The following is an 18,044-nucleotide window of genomic DNA, read 5'->3' as shown; positions in this document are numbered from 1 at the left end:
CCGCAGCCGGAGCCGGAGCCGGAGCCGGATCCCCGCGGCGCAGAGCTGAGTCTGAGCCGGGCGGCCGAGCGGAGCCGGACGGCAGCTATGGACCGCTAGGGCCGGGCGGAGCCCCGCGATGCCGCCGCCCAGTGGCCCCAGCGTCCTCGCGCGGCTGCTGCCGCTGCTGGGGCTGCTGCTCGGCGGCGCCTCCCGGGCTCCGGGCAAGTCTCCCCCGGATCCCCCCAGCCCGCAGGGTGAGTCTCCGCCGCGAGGGGCGGTGATCGTGGGCCTGCGCTCCGCGATCAGCTCCCGTCGCTGGCCCCTCTTCGCGGTGCAACTGAGTTGGGGTGCATTCTGCTCCCTGGATTGGGGTGGGGTTGGGAGGCTAGGAGACCTGAGATCGGCGCTTCAGGGGGAAAGAGGGGGGCAGGGTGTTTGTTGCGGGGGTCTTGGGGAGACACAATGCGGAGGGCGAGGGTCCCCCGGCTCCGCGCCGCCGCCGCCGCCTCCGACTTGTTTTTCTCCCTCCTGGTCCTCGAGGCGCTGCTGTCTGAGCCATTGTCTACCGAGGACACCCGCCCAGGGGCGGGCTGGGGCGGGCGCCGGCTCCGCAGCCCCCCGCGGGTCCCTCGCTGCCACCCCGGCTGGGTGGGGGCGCAGGCATCGGCTGCCACCCTGGACCGGACGGGGGCTGGGCGCCTAGAGCTGAGCTTGGCGGGGGGAGGGGAGAAGGGGGAGTGGGTGAGGCTGTGGGCGGGATTGACTGACTGCTAAATAGGGTTTGCACCCTGGAGCCTGACAGCTTCCAGCCAGCCCCCCAGGTTTAGAATTTGGGGTGAACCAAATAAATGTTGGTCAGCCCATGATGGAGGAGGAGCTGCAGTTGAAGGGGGGCTGAGAAAAGGGGTAATCGCGATTCCCAGTTCAAGGCGCATGGCAGGGCTGTGGTCGCCGAGCCATGCTGAGCTGACTGGCTGGCTGTGGGCAAGCACCAGCTGAGAGGGCAGGTGTCTGGGTCCCCGTCCAGCCTGTCTTCTGCTATTCCTCTCCTCTGCCAGCTTCCAGATCGCTGCCCGCCCCCATTTCATTTCTCTCCGCAAAGGAGACCCTCCTAGAGCATGACCAGGCCCAGGTGGGTGTGTGAGGTGGGGGTTGGGACATCTGCGGTGGGAGAGAGGCTCCATGACTCCACACCTCACTCCTGGGTGCTCCAGGGGATCTACCCTCTCCAGCCCTGCTTCCCACACCCACTTCTCTGGCTCCTGCGCCACCTCCCCACTATTGCTGGCCCCTCCCCTGCCTGTGTCTCCTGTCCCTGCTTTAAACCAGGTTCTTCACTCCTTACACTGCCCCCCACCAGAAGCTGGCAGGAAAGGCAGGGTGGGGGTCTGGTTGAGGGAAGTAGGGTCCAGACGGAGGGAGGAGAGAGGATTTCCTCCTGGAATGAGGCAGGGGTGAAGTGAGAGATGTGGACACTGTATGGAATGTTAGGCTTTGAGGGTTGGGAGGGATCTCTCCGTCCCTCAGTCTCCCCTGGTCTTACTAAGGGGAAGCCCAAGCTTCTTAGGAAGTCTCTCCCTCCAGGCCCTGCACTCCTAAGGAGCCCAGGGAATTAGCTGGACTGGAGCCAGGCATCTATCTGGCTGGAAGCCCAGGCTGAGGAGAGAATGGGGAGAGAGTCTGCTAAACCCCCCCCCCCCCTTAGCTTGGCACTGATGCACTTTCAGGCCTTACCTGCCCATCTCTGTTTTGATTTCCCAGTTCTCTTCTCTCTTCTGGGGCTTTGGCCCTTGAGCCCAAAACCCTCCCTTAAGTGACAGAATTTCAGACTCCTGGATCCCCTTTTCCCAGCTGCTCTCCAGCTGTTCCTAGCCCAGGATACAGTTGGGGAGTAGTCAGGCCCTATAGCTTCCCAGAATTCCTCCTGGGGCAGGGGGCTGCCACTCCTTGGAGAACCAGAGTGAGAGTGGGCAGAGTGGGTGCCACACCCTGCAAGGCTAGTCCCTGGCCTAGCAGGGAAAGGGAGGTGGGCTTTGAGAACAGCTGGATGGGATGCCAGGGACAGGCGTGGCATCCTGGATTGGAAGCCTGAGATAAGACACCTGTCACTGCTGAGTGTCAGGCTCCATGTGAAAGGCCTTCTTGAAGTCTCTGTGACTCCAGGCACCCCCTGCCTGGTACCCTGGTGCTCTCAGCTCCAAACTCTTCTTTCTGTACCTGGACTCCTTTAGATTTTCACTCAATACCCAATGTATTCCCCTCCTGTCTCCTGGGTCTCTGCAACTCCCCCATTTTGGAACAAGTGGGCATGGTCTTCAGGGAGAGACTGGTGCCAAGTGGGAAGGGTTAGATGGCAGAGAGGTGGCCTGAGGAATCCATGAAAGCAATCCAAGTCCCCGTCACCCCATCCAAACTTTGGAGTCAGCCTAGACAGGTTACCCTGGAGCCTGGGTCCCCCAGAATCTAGAAGACTTGTGCTTCCCTTCCCAGCCCCCTGAACACCTTTTTCCAATGGGCGGGGTTTGCTCCCCAGATCTCCCTTCCTTGCCAGGGCCCCAGCTCCCTGCCTGATCTCCTGGGAGGAATGAGGGTGTTGCCATGGTGACTGGCTGTAGCTGGCCAGCTAGAAACATAAGGGGGAGGGGAGGAGATATTTGTTTGCCTTATAAGTTGGGGCAAGTCCCTAAATTCAAAGGGAAACAGGTTTTGGCCAAGAATCCTGGAAAGAGAAAGCGTGATGGGGATAACCAATTCTTAGAGTCTTCTCAAGGTTTATTTTTATTTGTACTAGTGTTTTGCTTTGCCTGTATGTATAACTAGTATGTGTGCAGTGCCCACAGAGGCCAGAAGAGGGCAATGGAGCCACCATGTGGGTGCTGGCAATTGAACCTGGGTCCTCTGCAAGAATAGCAAGTGCTCTTAACTGTTGAGCAATCCCTCCAGCCCCTCAATTTTTTTCTTGAGACCCCAAATAGGGACCCAGTTCCCATCCTCCTTCCAAATTGTCTAATCTTGACCTCTCCCTCTCCACCTGAGGTGCCTCACTGTCCCCTGACTCATCCTCTCTCAGCCCCTTTTCCTCTCTATAGACCTTGGTCTCTTAGGGTTAACTGGCTAAAAATTTATATCCTAGAAGTAAACCACCAGGTTTGGGGCTAAGATCTCACACTTAACTGTCATGCAAGTACACAGACTTTCTCAGCCTCGGTTTCATTATCTGTTAAACAGGCTGAGGGCATATCTTAGCAAATAGACTATATCATTGACTATAAGTTGGACTCTCATCTCATGTACCAGCAGGAATGGAAAAAATGCTGTCAATTGTAACTATGACACCATCCACCATAGACATTGCCTAAACTCAGAAAAGTTAAAATGCAAAGTGTGCCTGGGCCAGAGATATAGCACAATCTCCCCCTCCCACTGTTCTGGCAGACGATATAGCTCACTACTAGACTGGTGCTCAGCAGGCTCAAGGGGCTGGGTTTGACCACCAATACTGCAAAAATAATAAGTCAATGCTAGCTCATATTATACTTGTTATGGAATCAGCCCCAAAGCCTCTCTCCACCAGCAGCCCTCTCCTTTGCTCTTGGGGCTCCCTCCAGTTCTTGCCCTTCCCTTCCGTTCTCACTCTGCTCACTCTGTCTTGCCCACAGAGATCCTGATCAAGGTGCAGGTGTATGTGAGCGGGGAGCTGGTACCTCTGGCCCGGGCCTCGGTGGACGTGTTTGGGAACCGTACTCTGCTGGCTGCCGGAACTACGGATTCAGAGGGCGTGGCCACACTGTCCCTCAGTTACCGCTTGGGCACTTGGGTGCTGGTCACTGCTGCCCGCCCTGGTTTCCTCACCAACTCTGTGCCGTGGCGTGTTGACAAGCTGCCCCGTGAGTGTAGGGGCAGGTGGAGGGGGGACAGCAGCTGAACCTCCATCAGCCCCTTCCCAAAATAGGGTTTGGGGGAGGGGGCAGGCTTTCCAGCAGCTGCTGCCTGGGCTGGGGCATGCAGAGGGGGCTGAGGGAGGTTGGAGCCATAGGGATACAGATGAAGAGGGCGCCTGGGAGACACTTTTTCTGGAGCTGACAGGCTATTCCTCTTTCAGTGTATGCATCAGTCAGTCTCTACCTGCTCCCAGAGCGGCCAGCCACCCTCATCCTCTATGAGGACCTTGTGCACATCCTGCTAGGCTCTCCTGGTAAGCCCCCACTCCACCCTTCACTCCATATCAGCTCTTCCTTGGCCTGTGTGCAGAGACCTCTGTGCCTTCACAGAAAAGCTGGGTGTCCTTGGGCAAGTTACTTAACCTCTCTGAGCTAGACTTTGTGAATGTATACAATAAGGAAAGATAATATCTACGTCATCTAATTGAAGTAACAATTAGATCACATCAACTATGCAAAAAGAAGGGGCTGGAGAGACGGCTCAGTGGTTAAGAGCACTGGCTGCTCTTGCAGAGGACCTAAGTTTGGTTCCCAGCACCCATATGGCAGCAAACAACTGTCTTTAACTCTAGTTCTGGGGGAATCTGATAACCTCTTCTGACCTCCACAGACTTTGCATGACATGGGGCACTTACTTACATGCAATACACTCATACACATAAAATAAAAATAATAAAATATTTTTTTAAAAATATGCAAGAAGAAAACAGGTGTTCAATGAACGTTTATAGTATTTCCATCTCTCTGCCCCCTTTATCTTCAGTGGATCTATATGTATTAGTTGTGTACCTCATGGTCTAACAACCTGGCACCCAGTAGGTACACAACTAATATATACAGATGAACAGATACCTATGAGTGGTCTGGATTAGTCCTCAGTGGGCCTTGTCTTTTTGTACAGGCCTTCAGTCTCAGCTCACATTTCACACTGCACTGTGCCATGTATGATGGCTGGTGCTGGGGCACAGTGGTAAGGAAACACAGACCTACAACCTGCCTTGTATTCCTAAGCAAGTGGGAAGACAGACAAATACCACTGTAGATCTGGAATAGTTACAGAGCAGGCAGGCAGTGGCAGAGAAGGCCACATTCCATGATGAGATGTCCCTGACCTTCAGGGGAGCCCAGTGGGGAAGATGAGGGAGCAACAGACCATGTGGACTAGAAGCCGAAGGCAAGCTGGGGCACCAGGCTGGAGAGGAAATCAGGCAAAGTTGTCCAGCTGGCAGATGGGCAGTGAGGGCTCACAGAACTTGTGAGCCTGACTATTGAGTGTAAACTCTGTGTGGCCAAAACTACAGAGCCACACTGGGTTTTGGAGTGGGAGAAATCCTTCATCAGTTGAAATTCTTAGTGTGAGTCCTTATTGGCAAATTATTATTTGCAATATTCATCTCTCTGACTCCACACCACAGGCCTCCAAATGCCAGGAGGTTCTAAAATACCAAATGGATCTCTGTTGCCCCAGAGCTTACAGCCCTCTCATGGCTCCCAGTGTATAGCCCAGGCCCCTCAGGGATCTGGCAGGGCCCTCCATGATGAGGCAGCTATCGAATACCCCTTGTACCCTGTGGGTCTCTGACCGTTCTCCTGCATATTCTCAGAGGAGCCTTTCCCACTCTCTCTCACCCTGCAAGACTCAGCAAGGCCAAGCTCCCAACATTTCATAGTAAAGCAGGATGGACTGGAGAGTGAGGGGGAAGAACCAGGCTCCAGGGTGGTGGCCTCGGGCAGGTTACTTGGTCTCTGTTTCTGCATCTATAAAATGGAGTTGACAGTAGCTTCTATCTCAGGTGCTGTTATGCTAATTATGGGGGTTACTATACATAGCCTGCTTAGGACCATATCCAGGATATTCTAATGCTTAATAAATGTTACCTATGATCACACTGGATTGGATTTCTGTTTATGTGTGCTCTCTCCACCCCTATGTACACACAGCACCCTAAGCTAATGTGTTTATCTAAATTGAAATGATTTAATTTAAAATTTCATTACATCCTTAAAAATCAATGATAAATTCAGTTCATCAGTTACACACAGTAGCCACTTTTTTCCTTTATATTTTGAGACAGCATCTCACTCTGTAGCTCAGGCTCACCTGGGACTCGGGATCCTGTTTCAGGTTCCCAAGTACTGAGATTATACATAAATGCCATCATGCCAGGCTCATTAGTCACTTTTCAAATGCTCAGTAGCCACATGTATGCAGTGGATACTGTAATGGGCAGTAGAGGTACAGAACTTTTCCATCACAGCAGGAAGTTCCAACAGAACAGCACCGAATGAGCCTGTAGACATGAAGGGAGCAAATCTCTTATTCAGCCCAGCAACCTAGGACCCAACTCAGTGCCTGTCATTCAGGGCACATTGTTAACCTAGGACATGAACCACATCCTTTTATACATTTATAAGGAAACCTTTCAGAAACAGCAAGTAATTTGCTGAAGATCACACAGTCACAGAGGATTGGAGGTTTCAGGATCATGTTCCTTCTAAGTTAGTCTACTCTGGCTACTCAGCTCTCTCTACACCATCACTCTTCCTGGTCTTGTCAATTGGCCTAACCCACGGCTCCTTTTTTGGATGTTTGCTCTTTCTTTCTTTCTTTTTTTCCCCCATATTTTGAGACAGGGTTTCCCTGTAGCTCTAGCTGACCTGGAACTTGCTACGTAGACCAGGCTGGCCTCGAACTCACTGAGATCCACCTGCCTCTGCCTCCTGAGTGCTGGGAGTAAAAGCATGTGCCACCATGCCCAGCTTGAACCCAGGGCCTTTGTAAGAGCAGCCAGTGCTCTTAATCACTGAGCTATCTCTCTAGTCTCTGGAAAGGCCCTGGTATTCCTTCCTAGTCAGGCCACCACAGCCTCTTTTTTCACCCAGGTGCCCGCTCCCAGCCCTGGGTACAGTTCCAGCGCAGAGCTGCCCGCCTGCCAGTGAGCTCCACCTACAGCCAACTCTGGGCCTCACTCACACCAGCCAGCACCCAGCAGGAAATGCGGGCTTTCCCTGCCTTCCTGGGCACTGAGGCCTCCAGCTCAGGTAGGCCATGTGCTGGATGGAGAAGGGGACTCCTCTCTTCCTTGGGTTCTTGGCCTTCAAAGTCTGTGTCGTCTTCCCCCAGGCAATGGCTCCTGGCTGGAGCTGATGCCTCTGGCTGCTGTGAGTGTGCATCTGCTGACAGGCAATGGGACAGAGGTGCCACTCTCAGGCCCCATTCACTTGTCCCTGCCAGTGCCCTCAGAACCTCGTGCTCTGGCTGTGGGCACCAGCATTCCAGCCTGGAGATTTGACCCCAAGAGTGGTAAGTGTTGCAGGTGCTGGAGTTTGGGGAAGGGAGGTGGGACTTCGGTTGGGGTTGGGGGAACATTGTTTAACTCCTCCCACCTCTCCCAGGGCTGTGGGTACGAAATGGCACTGGTGTGATCCGGAAGGAAGGCCGGCAGCTCTACTGGACCTTTGTCTCCCCACAGCTGGGGTACTGGGTGGCTGCCATGGCCTCCCCTACGTCTGGTGAGAGTGGGGGGCTGGGGGGAAGGAGGCATGGGGCAGTGGCAGGAGGGAAGGCTGGAAGAACCCAGGCCTTGTGAAAGGCAGGTGGGCATCCACTAAGCCCTTGCCTGGCACAGGACTGGTCACCATCACCTCAGGCATTCAGGATATCGGCACCTACCACACCATCTTCCTGCTCACCATCCTGGCAGCCCTGGCCCTGCTGGTGCTCATTCTACTGTGTCTACTTATCTACTACTGCCGGTGAGTGCTCCTGGGACCAACCTGCCCTCTCTCACTGGATCCTGATGCCTGCCCTATGCCTGATCTTTTTTAAAAAAATATTTTATTATTTTTTTATTTTGTTTATGAGTGTATTGCGTGCATGTATGTGAGTGCACCTGAGTCGTGCAATGCCAAGGACGTCAGAAGAGGGCATCAGATTCCCCTGGAACTGGAGTTAAGGATGGCTCATAGCCACCATGTGGGTGCTAGGAATTGAACCTAGATCCTCTGCAAGAGCAGTGAGTGCTCTTAATCGCTGAGCCATCTCTCCAGCCCCACCTGATCTTTTTTTTTTTTTTTTTTTTTATGCCGTATGAATGTATTGCCTGCATATGCGCAAGTGCACCTGTGTCATGCAATGCCCATGGAGGTCAGAAGAGGGCATCAGATCCCCTGGAACTGGAGTTACAGATGCTTGTTAGCTGCCATGTGGGTGCTGGGAATCAAACTCAGATCCTCTGCAAGAGCATCCAGTGCTCTTAACTGCTGAGCCATTTCTCCAGCCCCTAATTGATTGATTTTTATTTTATGTGTATAAGTATTTTGCCTACATGTCCCTAAGTGCACCACATGTGCACAGAGCCCACAGAAACCACAAGAGGGGGCTGGATGTCTTGGAACTGGAATTATGGGTGGCTGTTAGCCCTGTGGCTGCTGGCCAAGTCCTCTACAAGAATAGTCAGTGCTCTTATGCTCTGAATTAGGGCCCCATAGATGCAGAAAACACAATTCTGATCCCTAAGGTACTGCCAGGAAAGGACTGTATGTGTATAAGCAAAGAGACTTGAGGGACTGGTGGCTCAAGTGGAGGTGGTAGTGCAGGCCTGCCCCTGCCCCCGACCATTTGCACCTGCTCCTAACAGTGCAGGTCCAGACACTCCTAGCGGCTTAGATGCTCTTTCAAGTTCTTACGAGCCAAGCTGAATGGACGAAGCTCTTGGATTGATGATCCTTTCTATAAACAGCTCCCAGGCCTCCTGTAGGCCCCACACCATCTCTCTTGAACGTCCCAAGCAAGCATCATCCACCTTCTACCCCTCAACTATCTTCATCCTTCATCCTCCAGCCTTGGGGGCTAAGGAGGTACCTTGGCCCTTGGCATTCCTGACATCCCCCATGAAGGACCTCTTTTCTCCTCTCCAGGAGACGCTGCCTTAAGCCAAGGCAACAGCACCGCAAACTGCAGCTCTCCGGGCCCTCTGACAACAAACGAGACCAGGCCACTTCCATGTCTCAGCTGCACCTCATCTGTGGGGGACCCCTGGAGCCCACCTCCTCTGGAGACCCTGAGGCCCCGCCCCCAGGCTCCCTGCACTCTGCCTTCTCTAGCACCCGGGACCTTGCATCCTCCAGGGATGACTTCTTCCGAGCCAAACCGCGCTCCGCCAGCCGCCCCGCCGCGGAGCCGCCTGGTGTCCGCGGGGGCGAGGGTGCCGGGCTCAAAGGCGCACGCTCCGTCGAGGGTCCCGGTGGGTTGGAGCCCAGCCTGGAGGAGTACCGTCGAGCACAGACGGGGGCCGCAGCATTCCTGCACGAGCCGTCCTCGCCGCCACCATCCTTCGACCACTACCTGGGCCACAAGGGGGCAACGGAGAGCAAGGCCCCCGACTTCCTGCTGTCTCAGTCGGTGGACCAGCTGGCGCGCCCGCCGTCCCTTAGCCAGGCCGGGCAGCTCATCTTCTGCGGCTCCATCGATCACCTCAAGGACAACGTGTATCGCAACGTAATGCCCACCTTGGTGATCCCTGCACACTACGTGCGCCTCGGCGGCGAGGCGGGAGCCACTGGGGTGGGGGACGAGGCCACCCCACCTGAGGGCTCGGCGCCGGGCCCCGCGCGCCCTTTCCCGCAGCCCGACCCCGCGCGCCCGCTGCTGCAGGGCCACCCGGGCGCCACTGGCGAGGGCGCCGGCGGCGAGGGCTGGGGCGGCGGGCGCGCAGCCCCGGTCAGCGGCTCGGTCACCATCCCGGTGCTGTTCAACGAGTCCACGATGGCGCAGCTCAACGGGGAGCTGCAGGCGCTGACCGAGAAGAAGCTGCTGGAACTGGGCGTGAAGCCTCACCCGCGCGCCTGGTTCGTGTCCCTGGACGGCCGCTCCAACTCGCAGGTGCGCCACTCCTACATCGACCTGCAGGCTGGCGGCGGGGGCCGCAGCACAGACGCCAGCCTGGACTCCGGCGTCGATGTGCACGAGGCGCGGCCAGCGCGCCGCCGACCCCCCAGGGAGGAGCGGGAGCGCGCCCCGCCCGCCCCGCCGCCCCCGCCTGCGCCCCCGCGCCTGGCGCTCAGCGAGGACACGGAGCCCAGCAGCAGCGAGAGCCGCACCGGTCTCTGCTCCCCCGAGGACAACTCGCTGACGCCGCTGCTGGACGAGGTGGTGGCGCCCGAGGGTCGGGCAGCCACAGTGCCCCGGGGTCGGGGCCGCAGCCGCGGGGACAGTTCCCGCAGCAGTGCCAGCGAGCTGCGGCGCGACTCGCTCACCAGCCCGGAGGACGAGCTGGGGGCAGAAGTGGGCGACGAGGCGGGCGACAAGAAGAGCCCCTGGCAGCGGCGGGAGGAGCGGCCGCTAATGGTGTTCAACGTGAAGTAGCGCAGCCCGGGGGTCTGCCCCCGCCACTCCCCCCTGCGCGGGTCCCCAGAGTGCGCGCCCCGGGGAGCTGCGGAGGCATGCGCACTTAGCCCGGAGATGGCGCCCAGGGGCCTGCGGTCCTCCGGTTGGTATGTGCAGGTTAAAGTCTTGGGAAGGAACCCTAGATCTGCCTCCAAGCAGAGGGAGGTGGGAGGGGCCCGCCCCCCCGTGGGAGGGGCGGGGGAGGAGGGCTGGGGGAGGGGTGCAGCGCCTGTATAAACGTGGCTGTACATAGAAAGATCTATTGTGGGAGAGCAGGAGGGGCAACCCAGCCTCAGCTGCTAGGGTCAGGGCTGGGAAGGGAGGGGCATTCTCTGAGGACCCTTGGGAGGGGAGGGGTGCTGCTTGCTGAGCTGTCCATCTACAGGGCTGGTGGCTGGGGCAGTCCTGGGGGCTAGGGGTAATGTGATGGGGCCGCTGTGGGCAACAAAATGATATAAAACTGGTGAGGTTAAGCTGTGTGTGTCTTTCTGTAGGGAGGGGGTGTTGGCACTGGAGGATCCCAGCCCAGGATCACCAAAATCAGACACAGTTAAGAAAGTGTACAAACTTTATTGGAGCAGACACTCAACACACACAACACACAAGCTCACACAATACCTGTGGATAGGGGAGAGCACCTGGCCACAGGGTCCACAGAAATTGGGATGGCAGTTTGTAATGGGGCTTTTGCCACAGCCTTCTTTGCATAAAAGCTCTTAAATTGAGGGCCCACCTCCCATGGTGATGGGGTAACTCAGAATGGGTAGGTCAGGGTGAAGAGGTGCAAGGGAAGCCTGAGTGGTGGATACCCCTCTGAATGGGGTCCCCAGGGCTGTGTTCTTCAGTCCTCAGCCCCTCCTTACAGGAGCTGTCTTGGGGCTGGATCCCTCAAAACAGTGTCCCAGTGCAGGTTCTTCTTTCGAATACACTTGGTTCCCCTGGATCCACAGTGGAAGCCACTGGGGCAACAGTGGCGCCCATCAGCACAGCAGATGCCCTGGATAGTCAAGGGAGATAGAGAGTGTTGGACAAGGTAGAACCTGGCCCATGCCTACATCCAGCCTCAGGCTCATGGATGGCACTGACCTTTACATAGGGACAGCAGGCCCAGCCCCCTCGGCTGTCTTTGCAGCAGGTCTGATTATCATGGCAGTAATGTCCTGCCCCGCACTCCACATCCCCCAAGGTAGGGCGACTGGCCAGGTGGGCAGAAGCCTGAATAGAGTCCACTTCCTTTTCACAGGACCTTGCCTTCACGTTGCAGGTGTACCCAGCAGGGCAACAGTGCTGATGATCCTCACAGCACACAGCCTGGGAGTGATGGAATGACATCACACTCCTGTTCCCAGGACTCAGCTCCCTTTTCCCAGGGCAGTGGGTGGGCGGGCACTCACATGGGGCAACTGGCAGCAGGCCCAGCCCTCCCTCAGGCTTCGACAGCAGGTCTGCCCTACTGGGCAGCTGGTGTGCTGGTCACAACCGATGTCTCTAATTTGGGACAGGGATGTCTGGCGCGCAGGCATCTTTTCCAGGCCAGCCACTATCCTGTTCCCCATCCGACAGTACCCCACAGTTGTACAGGTGTAGCCCTGTGGGCAGCAGTGCTGGTGGTCTGAGCAGCAGACAGCCTGGGGGTGGGCAGAGAAGAGTGTTCTAGAGAGGACTATGGCAGTCCATCTCTCTTGCTCACAAACTCCCCCAGCTGGGGACAAATTGCAGCACTGGTGTGTCCATGGATTAGGCAAGAGAGCAAAAGATAAGGCAGCAGGACTTTTGCCACCCACCTACCCAGTTCCAAGATGCTGTCTTCCCCCATGTCCCCCTACTCATGTACCTCTGGGACAGGACAACAGCCCCAACCCCCAGAACTGAGTTGGCAGCAGGTATTAGCTGGGGGACAGCTGGTGAAGTCATCACAAGGGACATCACTCTCCAGGACTTGTGGGTCTGGCAGGCTGAGACCGGCTGTGATCTTCTTCATCCAGGGCACCTGGAGGATCCCTTGTTCACAGGTTCCTGTCTCTGTGTGACACTGAAACCCTGCTGGGCAGCAGTGTATGTGATCCTCACAACACACAGCCTAGAGTGGACAGAGAAAGGTCACTTAGCACGGGGGCCAAGCTAGCTGCCACCTCTGCTCAGCCCTCCATGCCCATTGCTCCTGAGTACCTTGCTAAATGGGCAGCAGCCCCAGGACCCAGTCTTGAGGCGGCAGCAGGTGTATCCATCTGGGCAGCTCACCTCCATGTCACACTTCACCTCCTGCACTGTGAAGTAGGCAGAGGACAAGTTAGCAGTGGCACTGGGGGGACCCTTGGAGTGCCCAGCCTTCCCAGACTCCCTAGCTGGAAGCTGCTACATAGCTATCTCAGTCCACAGTGAACCCTTGGCAGGGCCAATGAGGAGGGAGAGGAGCTGCACCTGCCTGGCCCCTCCAAGCAGCCATCAAACACCCACACCCATATCCATTCCAGAACTGCTCTCTGAGCAGAGCCCTTCCTTATTGGACATGTGGAGAGGGTCTGTCCCCTGGTACCTGGGCGTCCAGGCAGCTTGATCAGGAGGTCCGTAGTGTAGTTCTTGGAGACACACTTACTCTGGACCAGGTCACATGTAGTGTCTTGGGGGCAGCAGTGCAGGTGGTCAGAGCAGCAGATGGCCTGGGTTGAGAAAAGTACAGTTCTCTGAATTCCAGTCTCAAGTGAACACAGGAAGCAGCCAGGCTGATGACTGGCACTGCTCCAATACCCCACTAGGGGGCAGCATGAGCCTTGAGTCAGGCTCCCCACCCCTGGAGCCCCTTTTAGGGTGGTGTCCAGGCCCAGGGGGCTCCAGTCCTTCACTCACATTGGGCATTGGGCAGCAGCCGTACTTCCCACTGGGCAGCTCACAGCAGGTAGAATCGTCAGGACACTGGGTATGTGCATCAGGGCACACCACAGAAGAAGGCAAAGTCACTGGAGAAGGAACAAGGCATGAGGAAAGGACTGTGAGGGTGGAAGGGAACTTTTTCCCAGCCAAACATCATCACCCCTGAGCACTAACCAGATGCTCTCCCACCTCACCTGCCCCATTGGTCATTTGTGCAGGGATCTTCTTTACTAGGGGATGGGTGCCTGTGGGTGTGATGCAGCGGGTGTGAACCAGGTCACAGGAGGCCCCATGGGGACAGCAATGCACTCTGTCTTCACAGCAAGAGGCCTGAGAAGAGACGGTCCTTAATCCATCTTTGCCAGTCCCGACCACCCTACCCTCCATTTACCACCATCTCCCCACACCTGTACCTGGGGCATGGGGCAGCATCCCCAGGAGCCATCAACCATAATGCAGCAGGTGGAGGAGTCAGGGCATTCAAACTGGCTACCAGGGCACTGGACAGCACCCAAGAGGTTGTCTGCAGATGGGAGAATCCAGGATTCCACCAGCCCAGTCAGTGAAAGTCACTCTCCCCAGCCCTCAAGGAGCTGCAGGCCGAACTGCAGGGGGCTTAGGGGTTGACACTAGTGCTCTGTAACCTTCCAGGATCCCCTAAGCCACCCTTCCTGCAAGTGAGCCCCTCCCTCAGGAAGAAAGCAGTAGAGGCATCCACTGACAGTGAGCTGGTGTTGTCACCCCAGCATGGCCTCAGCACACCCAATACCTGAGATTCTGCATCCTTCTCTGGCCCATCTACTGGGGACAGAGCTGCCCCTCTGTTCAGAGCAGAAAGCTACTTAGGACAGATGCCACATGAATGAGGGCAGGAATCAGGGCCACCTGGGCAGTTGGGCTCCTGGGCACTCCAGGCTCCCCCCCAACCTGTCCCCATCTGCCCCCACTTCCATGTCCTGCAGCACCTGATCTCTGGAAGCAGGATCTCCCATCAGCACTACAGTGGAAGCCCCAGGGGCAGCAGTGAAGGCCATCCCCACATGACACAGCCTATGGGACACAAGTGAAGCTTGTGTGAGCCTGGGGTTGGGAAGGTATAAGAAAAGGGTAAATGCACATCTAAGCCCCTCCTTTGAGGTGAAGGCATCCTCACCTTGGGGAAGGGACAGCAACTGGAAGTCCCCGAGACTGTGAGGAGGCAGGAGTGGCCAGCAGAGCAGTGGGCATGGACCTGGCAGGGGTTGCCCAGACGCTGGCTCACTGTTGTAGGCCATGTGTCCTGGGAAAGGAGGGGGTATGATAAACCAAAGTACCTCTCTCCTGGCCTTCAGACAGCCCTTCAGGACACCCAGGCTGCCAGCTCTTGCTTGGCTTGTAGGGCACTCACCAGAACAGGGTTGCAGCAGCTGTAACTGGCTCCTCCTGGGTCCAGGCAGCAGGCTACAGGGCAGAACTGACCATCTGGACACTGTGTTCCAGCCACCAGCCCTGCCACTAAGGCCAACCAGCTCACCATGGTCCACATAGTTTGCCTGAAAATACCAAGGAAAGTTTGGTCACCAGCTTAAGCTTATGTGGCCCTCCATTCCAAGGCCATGCACTACCTTCTGCACAAGCCAAAGTACATGTCTGAAATCCACAGAGTATTCTAAGAAAATGAGCAGGAAGGCAAGCAAATATGTGGCTTGAATCAGCTTCCTACCTGATACCGCGTGTATCACACATGTGCCAGCATGTCCACCTTTTGAATGTGAATGATGAATTGAACATGTGTGTATCTGTGTCATCACACATGGCCTAACACCTTAGCCTCTGTGGGTGAGTGTGTGGGTATGGTGTCATGATAGGAAGGCTTGTGGCTTTTATGGCTCTGATCTGTGAGGATGTGGGCCAGCTCTGGGAGACTGAGGAGGCCTCAGCAGCTGTGGGAGAGGACAGAGCTGGCAAGAGAGGAAGGAATCTTTCTCTCAGGAAAAGTCAGGGTTCCCTTTCCACAGCCAACTCCACCTCCTTGCCTGGTGCTGAACTCCCACCTGCACCTTGCTAAGGCCTTGGGGGAACAGAGTGGTCAGTCACATGATCATATGGGAAACCACGGGTTGAGAAAGTTTTGAAACAGGAAGTACAGTGGCCAAGGGAGTCTGAACTGCCTTTCCCAAAGGCCAGCCACTACCTGCCTTAAAACTGTCCCTTCCCCACCCAGGGAAGATGATATAGAGGCTAGGTCAGACTTTAAGATAAATTCATTGTGAATCCCCCAGACCCCCAACATCACCAGGGCCCTTTTGGACTCCCTAGACAAACCATCTTCCCCTGTGTCCCCCTGATAGAAAGTGAAACTCAGCTGAAACTCGACTTCGTGTGGAAAAGACCATATGTGTCTCTGGTCGCACTGCCCATCTGAGTCAGCAGGAGGAAGCGAGTCTCTCACTTCCCTAACAAGCAGGCTTTTCCCCAACTCACTGTCCCAGCAGCTCTCCAGGTACCCCCCAAAATGCTAACTGCTTGGGGGAACAAAAAAACAGCAATATCCCAAGACCTTCTGGGGAGCCAGTTAGAGCTCTTTATTGTAATTTTTGGCAACAACTATCCAAAGTAGTAATTATAATATTACTTTCACTTTTCAAAGGAGGAAACTGAAACTGAGATGCTCATTAGCACATCTATGCCAAGTATCAAGCCTTGGTGATAACAGACTTTGATGGCTCCAGGACGTTACACTTTGGTTCATATCCAAGTGGCACCCTGGACAATGCCAAAAAATGGACCATACATTCAAGGAGATAGAGGCCAAAGGTCCAAGCAGAGAGAGAGGGACAGGCATTTCCTGGGCAGGTGACATATGCCTTTAATCCCAGCACTGGGGAGGCAGAGGCAGGTGGATCTCTGTGAGTTCAAGGCCAGCCTGGTCTACATAGTGAGATCCAGGCCAGCTGGGGCTACTGGAAGACCCTGTCTCAAAAAGACCAAAAACAAAAACAAAAAAAAAAAAAAAAAAAAAAAAAAAAAAAAAAAAAAGAAGATGACTGAGGGACTCAGAAGTTGCTCCCTGCCTATGTCATTCATCATTCTGTGTGGATATTGCTGGGGGAGAGCAGGCTGTCCCACCTACCCACTCACTCAAAGCTGCTTCTGGACATGGTGAGCATGCCTATAATCCCAGCACTTAGGAGGCTGAGGTAGGAGGACTTCCTGGGCTATCGAATGAGCCAGCCTGGGCTACACTGAAAGACATTATCTCAAACAACATCCCTGGGGGCATCTCCTGGCCAGATCATGATGAAGGCTGGTCCTTTCGCCCCCAACCCCCACCATCTCTCTCAGCCAAGCATCTGCAACTATCCCACCTTCCTCCTTCTTGGGTGTCCCCTCTCAGCCCGGTCTACATAGTGAGTTCCAGGCCAGCTGGGGCTACAGGGAAACCCTGTCTCAAAACAAAACAAAAACCAACAGAAAGTGCCTGTCTGCCCCGGGGAAATCTGGCACCTTACTAACTTTAGACCTTACTTCCTCTCTCTTCTGAGTTTAGGGGGACTAGTATATACTTCTTCAGAGCACACATACATGCACACGACCCAGAACCATGTGATAGGGGAGGCCTAATTCCTTTCATTTGCAGTTCCAGAGTGGTGACCCTGGTCATCCCTTACACCACACTGCCAAAACAGCCAAACAGGGCCCTTCAAGGCCGTAGCTCCTTATTCTTCCGCTAGGTGGCACCCCCCAACTCCGAGTGCCTAGGAGAAATTCCCCAAAGGTGAGCCAACCCAAGTGCAAAGGGGCTGGGGGGGCGGAGGGAGTGCCCGGGAGAGACGGAAGTTGGTTCCCCCTTCCCCAAGAGAGGAAGTAAGGCTGACACAACCTAGGGGGTTAAGTCATTCCCAGGTCTCGCTCCCAGCCCCTCTAAGATCTGGGGACAAGGGAGAGGGTTCCCCACCTACTGCAAGTCGCTGCGGGGAGCACTCACGCTTCTAGAAAGAGAAGGCACCTGCAAGGGGTGGGGGGGCGGAGATCAAGGATGGACTGCAGTGCTCCCTGTTCTGAGGAAAGGGCTGTAGCTTTCCAGCATGCCGGAGAAGGGCCTCTTAATGGGGAGGGGGGCGGTGCTTCTCTGCAACTACTGTTCCCCACCCCCAAAAGCCCTCCCTCTAATGAATCAGAAACCCATAGAGGGGTTTCTAGGAGCTGTTTCTCTGCTCTCTGAGCTGAGCCTCCACAGGAGACTCAATTGCACACCACCCCGGCCAGGGCTCAGGGCGGGAGCCAGAGAGAAGTCTGCACCGCCGTACTCCTACCTGCGTCGGGATCCGCGCTCGGCGGGTGGCATCTGGCTGTCTGCTCCAGGTCTAGGGCCTCTCCTCGCGATGGCCCGCCCTCCCCAGTTTCCGTTGGCCATGCGTCCGGGATCCAGCGCTTCATAGGTTACTTGTCGACGTAGAGGCGGGGCTCTCCTGGATTGCTGTGTTTCTTTTCTACTCAATTCACACTCCTCCTCCTTCTCCTCTCTCTCCCCACACCCTATTTCTAGGGATCATGTGATTAGAGAATCATATGACACTATAGTCCGCCTCCCCAGGCGGCGCCTGGCAGAGTTTCCCAGAGATGGGCATCGCACGCCTAAGGGCACTGATAGCCCAGAGGGCTGCCCCGGAGGGGGCGCGTTCAAGGACTTACCTGATACGGATCTGTTTGTACATCGCGACTCTTGCACATTCTGTGTTTATTCGTGCTAAGCAGCCAGGACTCCAAGGAGGTCGAGGGATGGTTGTGAGGGCGAATATAAACATACCCCCACCCCAAAGCCTTTCTTTCTCAAGGTGTTGGGATTTTGGTGTTGAGACAGGCGCAGATTAAATCTAATA

At 55.7% G+C, this 18,044-nt stretch overlaps 2 protein-coding genes across 3 annotated transcripts; one reads left to right on the top strand and one right to left on the bottom strand.

Annotated features, from left to right (window-relative positions):
• Positions 1–10,784, top strand: Fam171a2 (family with sequence similarity 171 member A2). Of its 2 annotated transcripts, none has more exons than XM_008838188.1 (8): positions 1–236; positions 3,642–3,869; positions 4,085–4,177; positions 6,807–6,965; positions 7,048–7,227; positions 7,320–7,436; positions 7,553–7,679; positions 8,844–10,784. In XM_008838188.1, the coding sequence occupies exons 1-8, from the start codon at positions 119–121 to the stop codon at positions 10,288–10,290; spliced, it is 2,469 nt and encodes an 822-aa protein (XP_008836410.1). In that variant the 5' UTR covers positions 1–118; the 3' UTR covers positions 10,291–10,784. The 2 variants fall into 2 exon arrangements, with proteins under 2 accessions (XP_008836410.1, XP_029421874.1); XM_029566014.1 differs by having other exon boundaries at positions 7–236; positions 7,574–7,679.
• A 77-nt stretch (positions 10,785–10,861) lies between these two features.
• On the bottom strand, positions 10,862–17,633 carry Grn (granulin precursor). Its single transcript, XM_008838187.3, has 13 exons — positions 17,478–17,633; positions 14,570–14,714; positions 14,336–14,461; positions 14,148–14,232; positions 13,596–13,705; positions 13,377–13,512; positions 13,159–13,268; positions 12,848–12,971; positions 12,481–12,578; positions 12,146–12,391; positions 11,706–11,939; positions 11,398–11,622; positions 10,862–11,308 (listed from the first exon to the last, which is right to left on the bottom strand). Exons 1-13 carry the CDS (start codon positions 17,576–17,578, stop codon positions 11,171–11,173), a joined length of 1,878 nt encoding a protein of 625 aa, XP_008836409.3. The 5' UTR covers positions 17,579–17,633; the 3' UTR covers positions 10,862–11,170.
• Between the last annotated feature and the right edge of the window lie 411 nt (positions 17,634–18,044).

Source organism: Nannospalax galili, unplaced genomic scaffold, assembly GCF_000622305.1.
Source record: "Nannospalax galili isolate Female #2095 unplaced genomic scaffold, S.galili_v1.0 scaffold95, whole genome shotgun sequence".
NCBI lineage: Eukaryota > Metazoa > Chordata > Mammalia > Rodentia > Spalacidae > Nannospalax > Nannospalax galili.
Note: the sequence above shows the minus strand (reverse complement) of the source record. Positions and strands in the feature narration are given on the sequence as shown.

Coding starts and splice junctions, on each gene's coding strand:
- Grn (XM_008838187.3), bottom strand. CDS start 17,578: ATGGCCAACGGAAACTGGGGAGGGCGGGCCATCGCGAGGAGAGGCCCT. Junction 14,233..14,335: donor GTTGCTGTCCCTTCCCCAAG/GTGAGGATGCCT, acceptor TGTGTCCCATAG/GCTGTGTCATGTGGGGATGG. Junction 12,579..12,847: donor CAAGCTGCCTGGACGCCCAG/GTACCAGGGGAC, acceptor CCTACTTCACAG/TGCAGGAGGTGAAGTGTGAC.
- Fam171a2 (XM_008838188.1), top strand. CDS start 119: ATGCCGCCGCCCAGTGGCCCCAGCGTCCTCGCGCGGCTGCTGCCGCTG. Junction 7,228..7,319: donor GAGATTTGACCCCAAGAGTG/GTAAGTGTTGCA, acceptor CACCTCTCCCAG/GGCTGTGGGTACGAAATGGC. Junction 7,680..8,843: donor CTACTTATCTACTACTGCCG/GTGAGTGCTCCT, acceptor TCTCCTCTCCAG/GAGACGCTGCCTTAAGCCAA.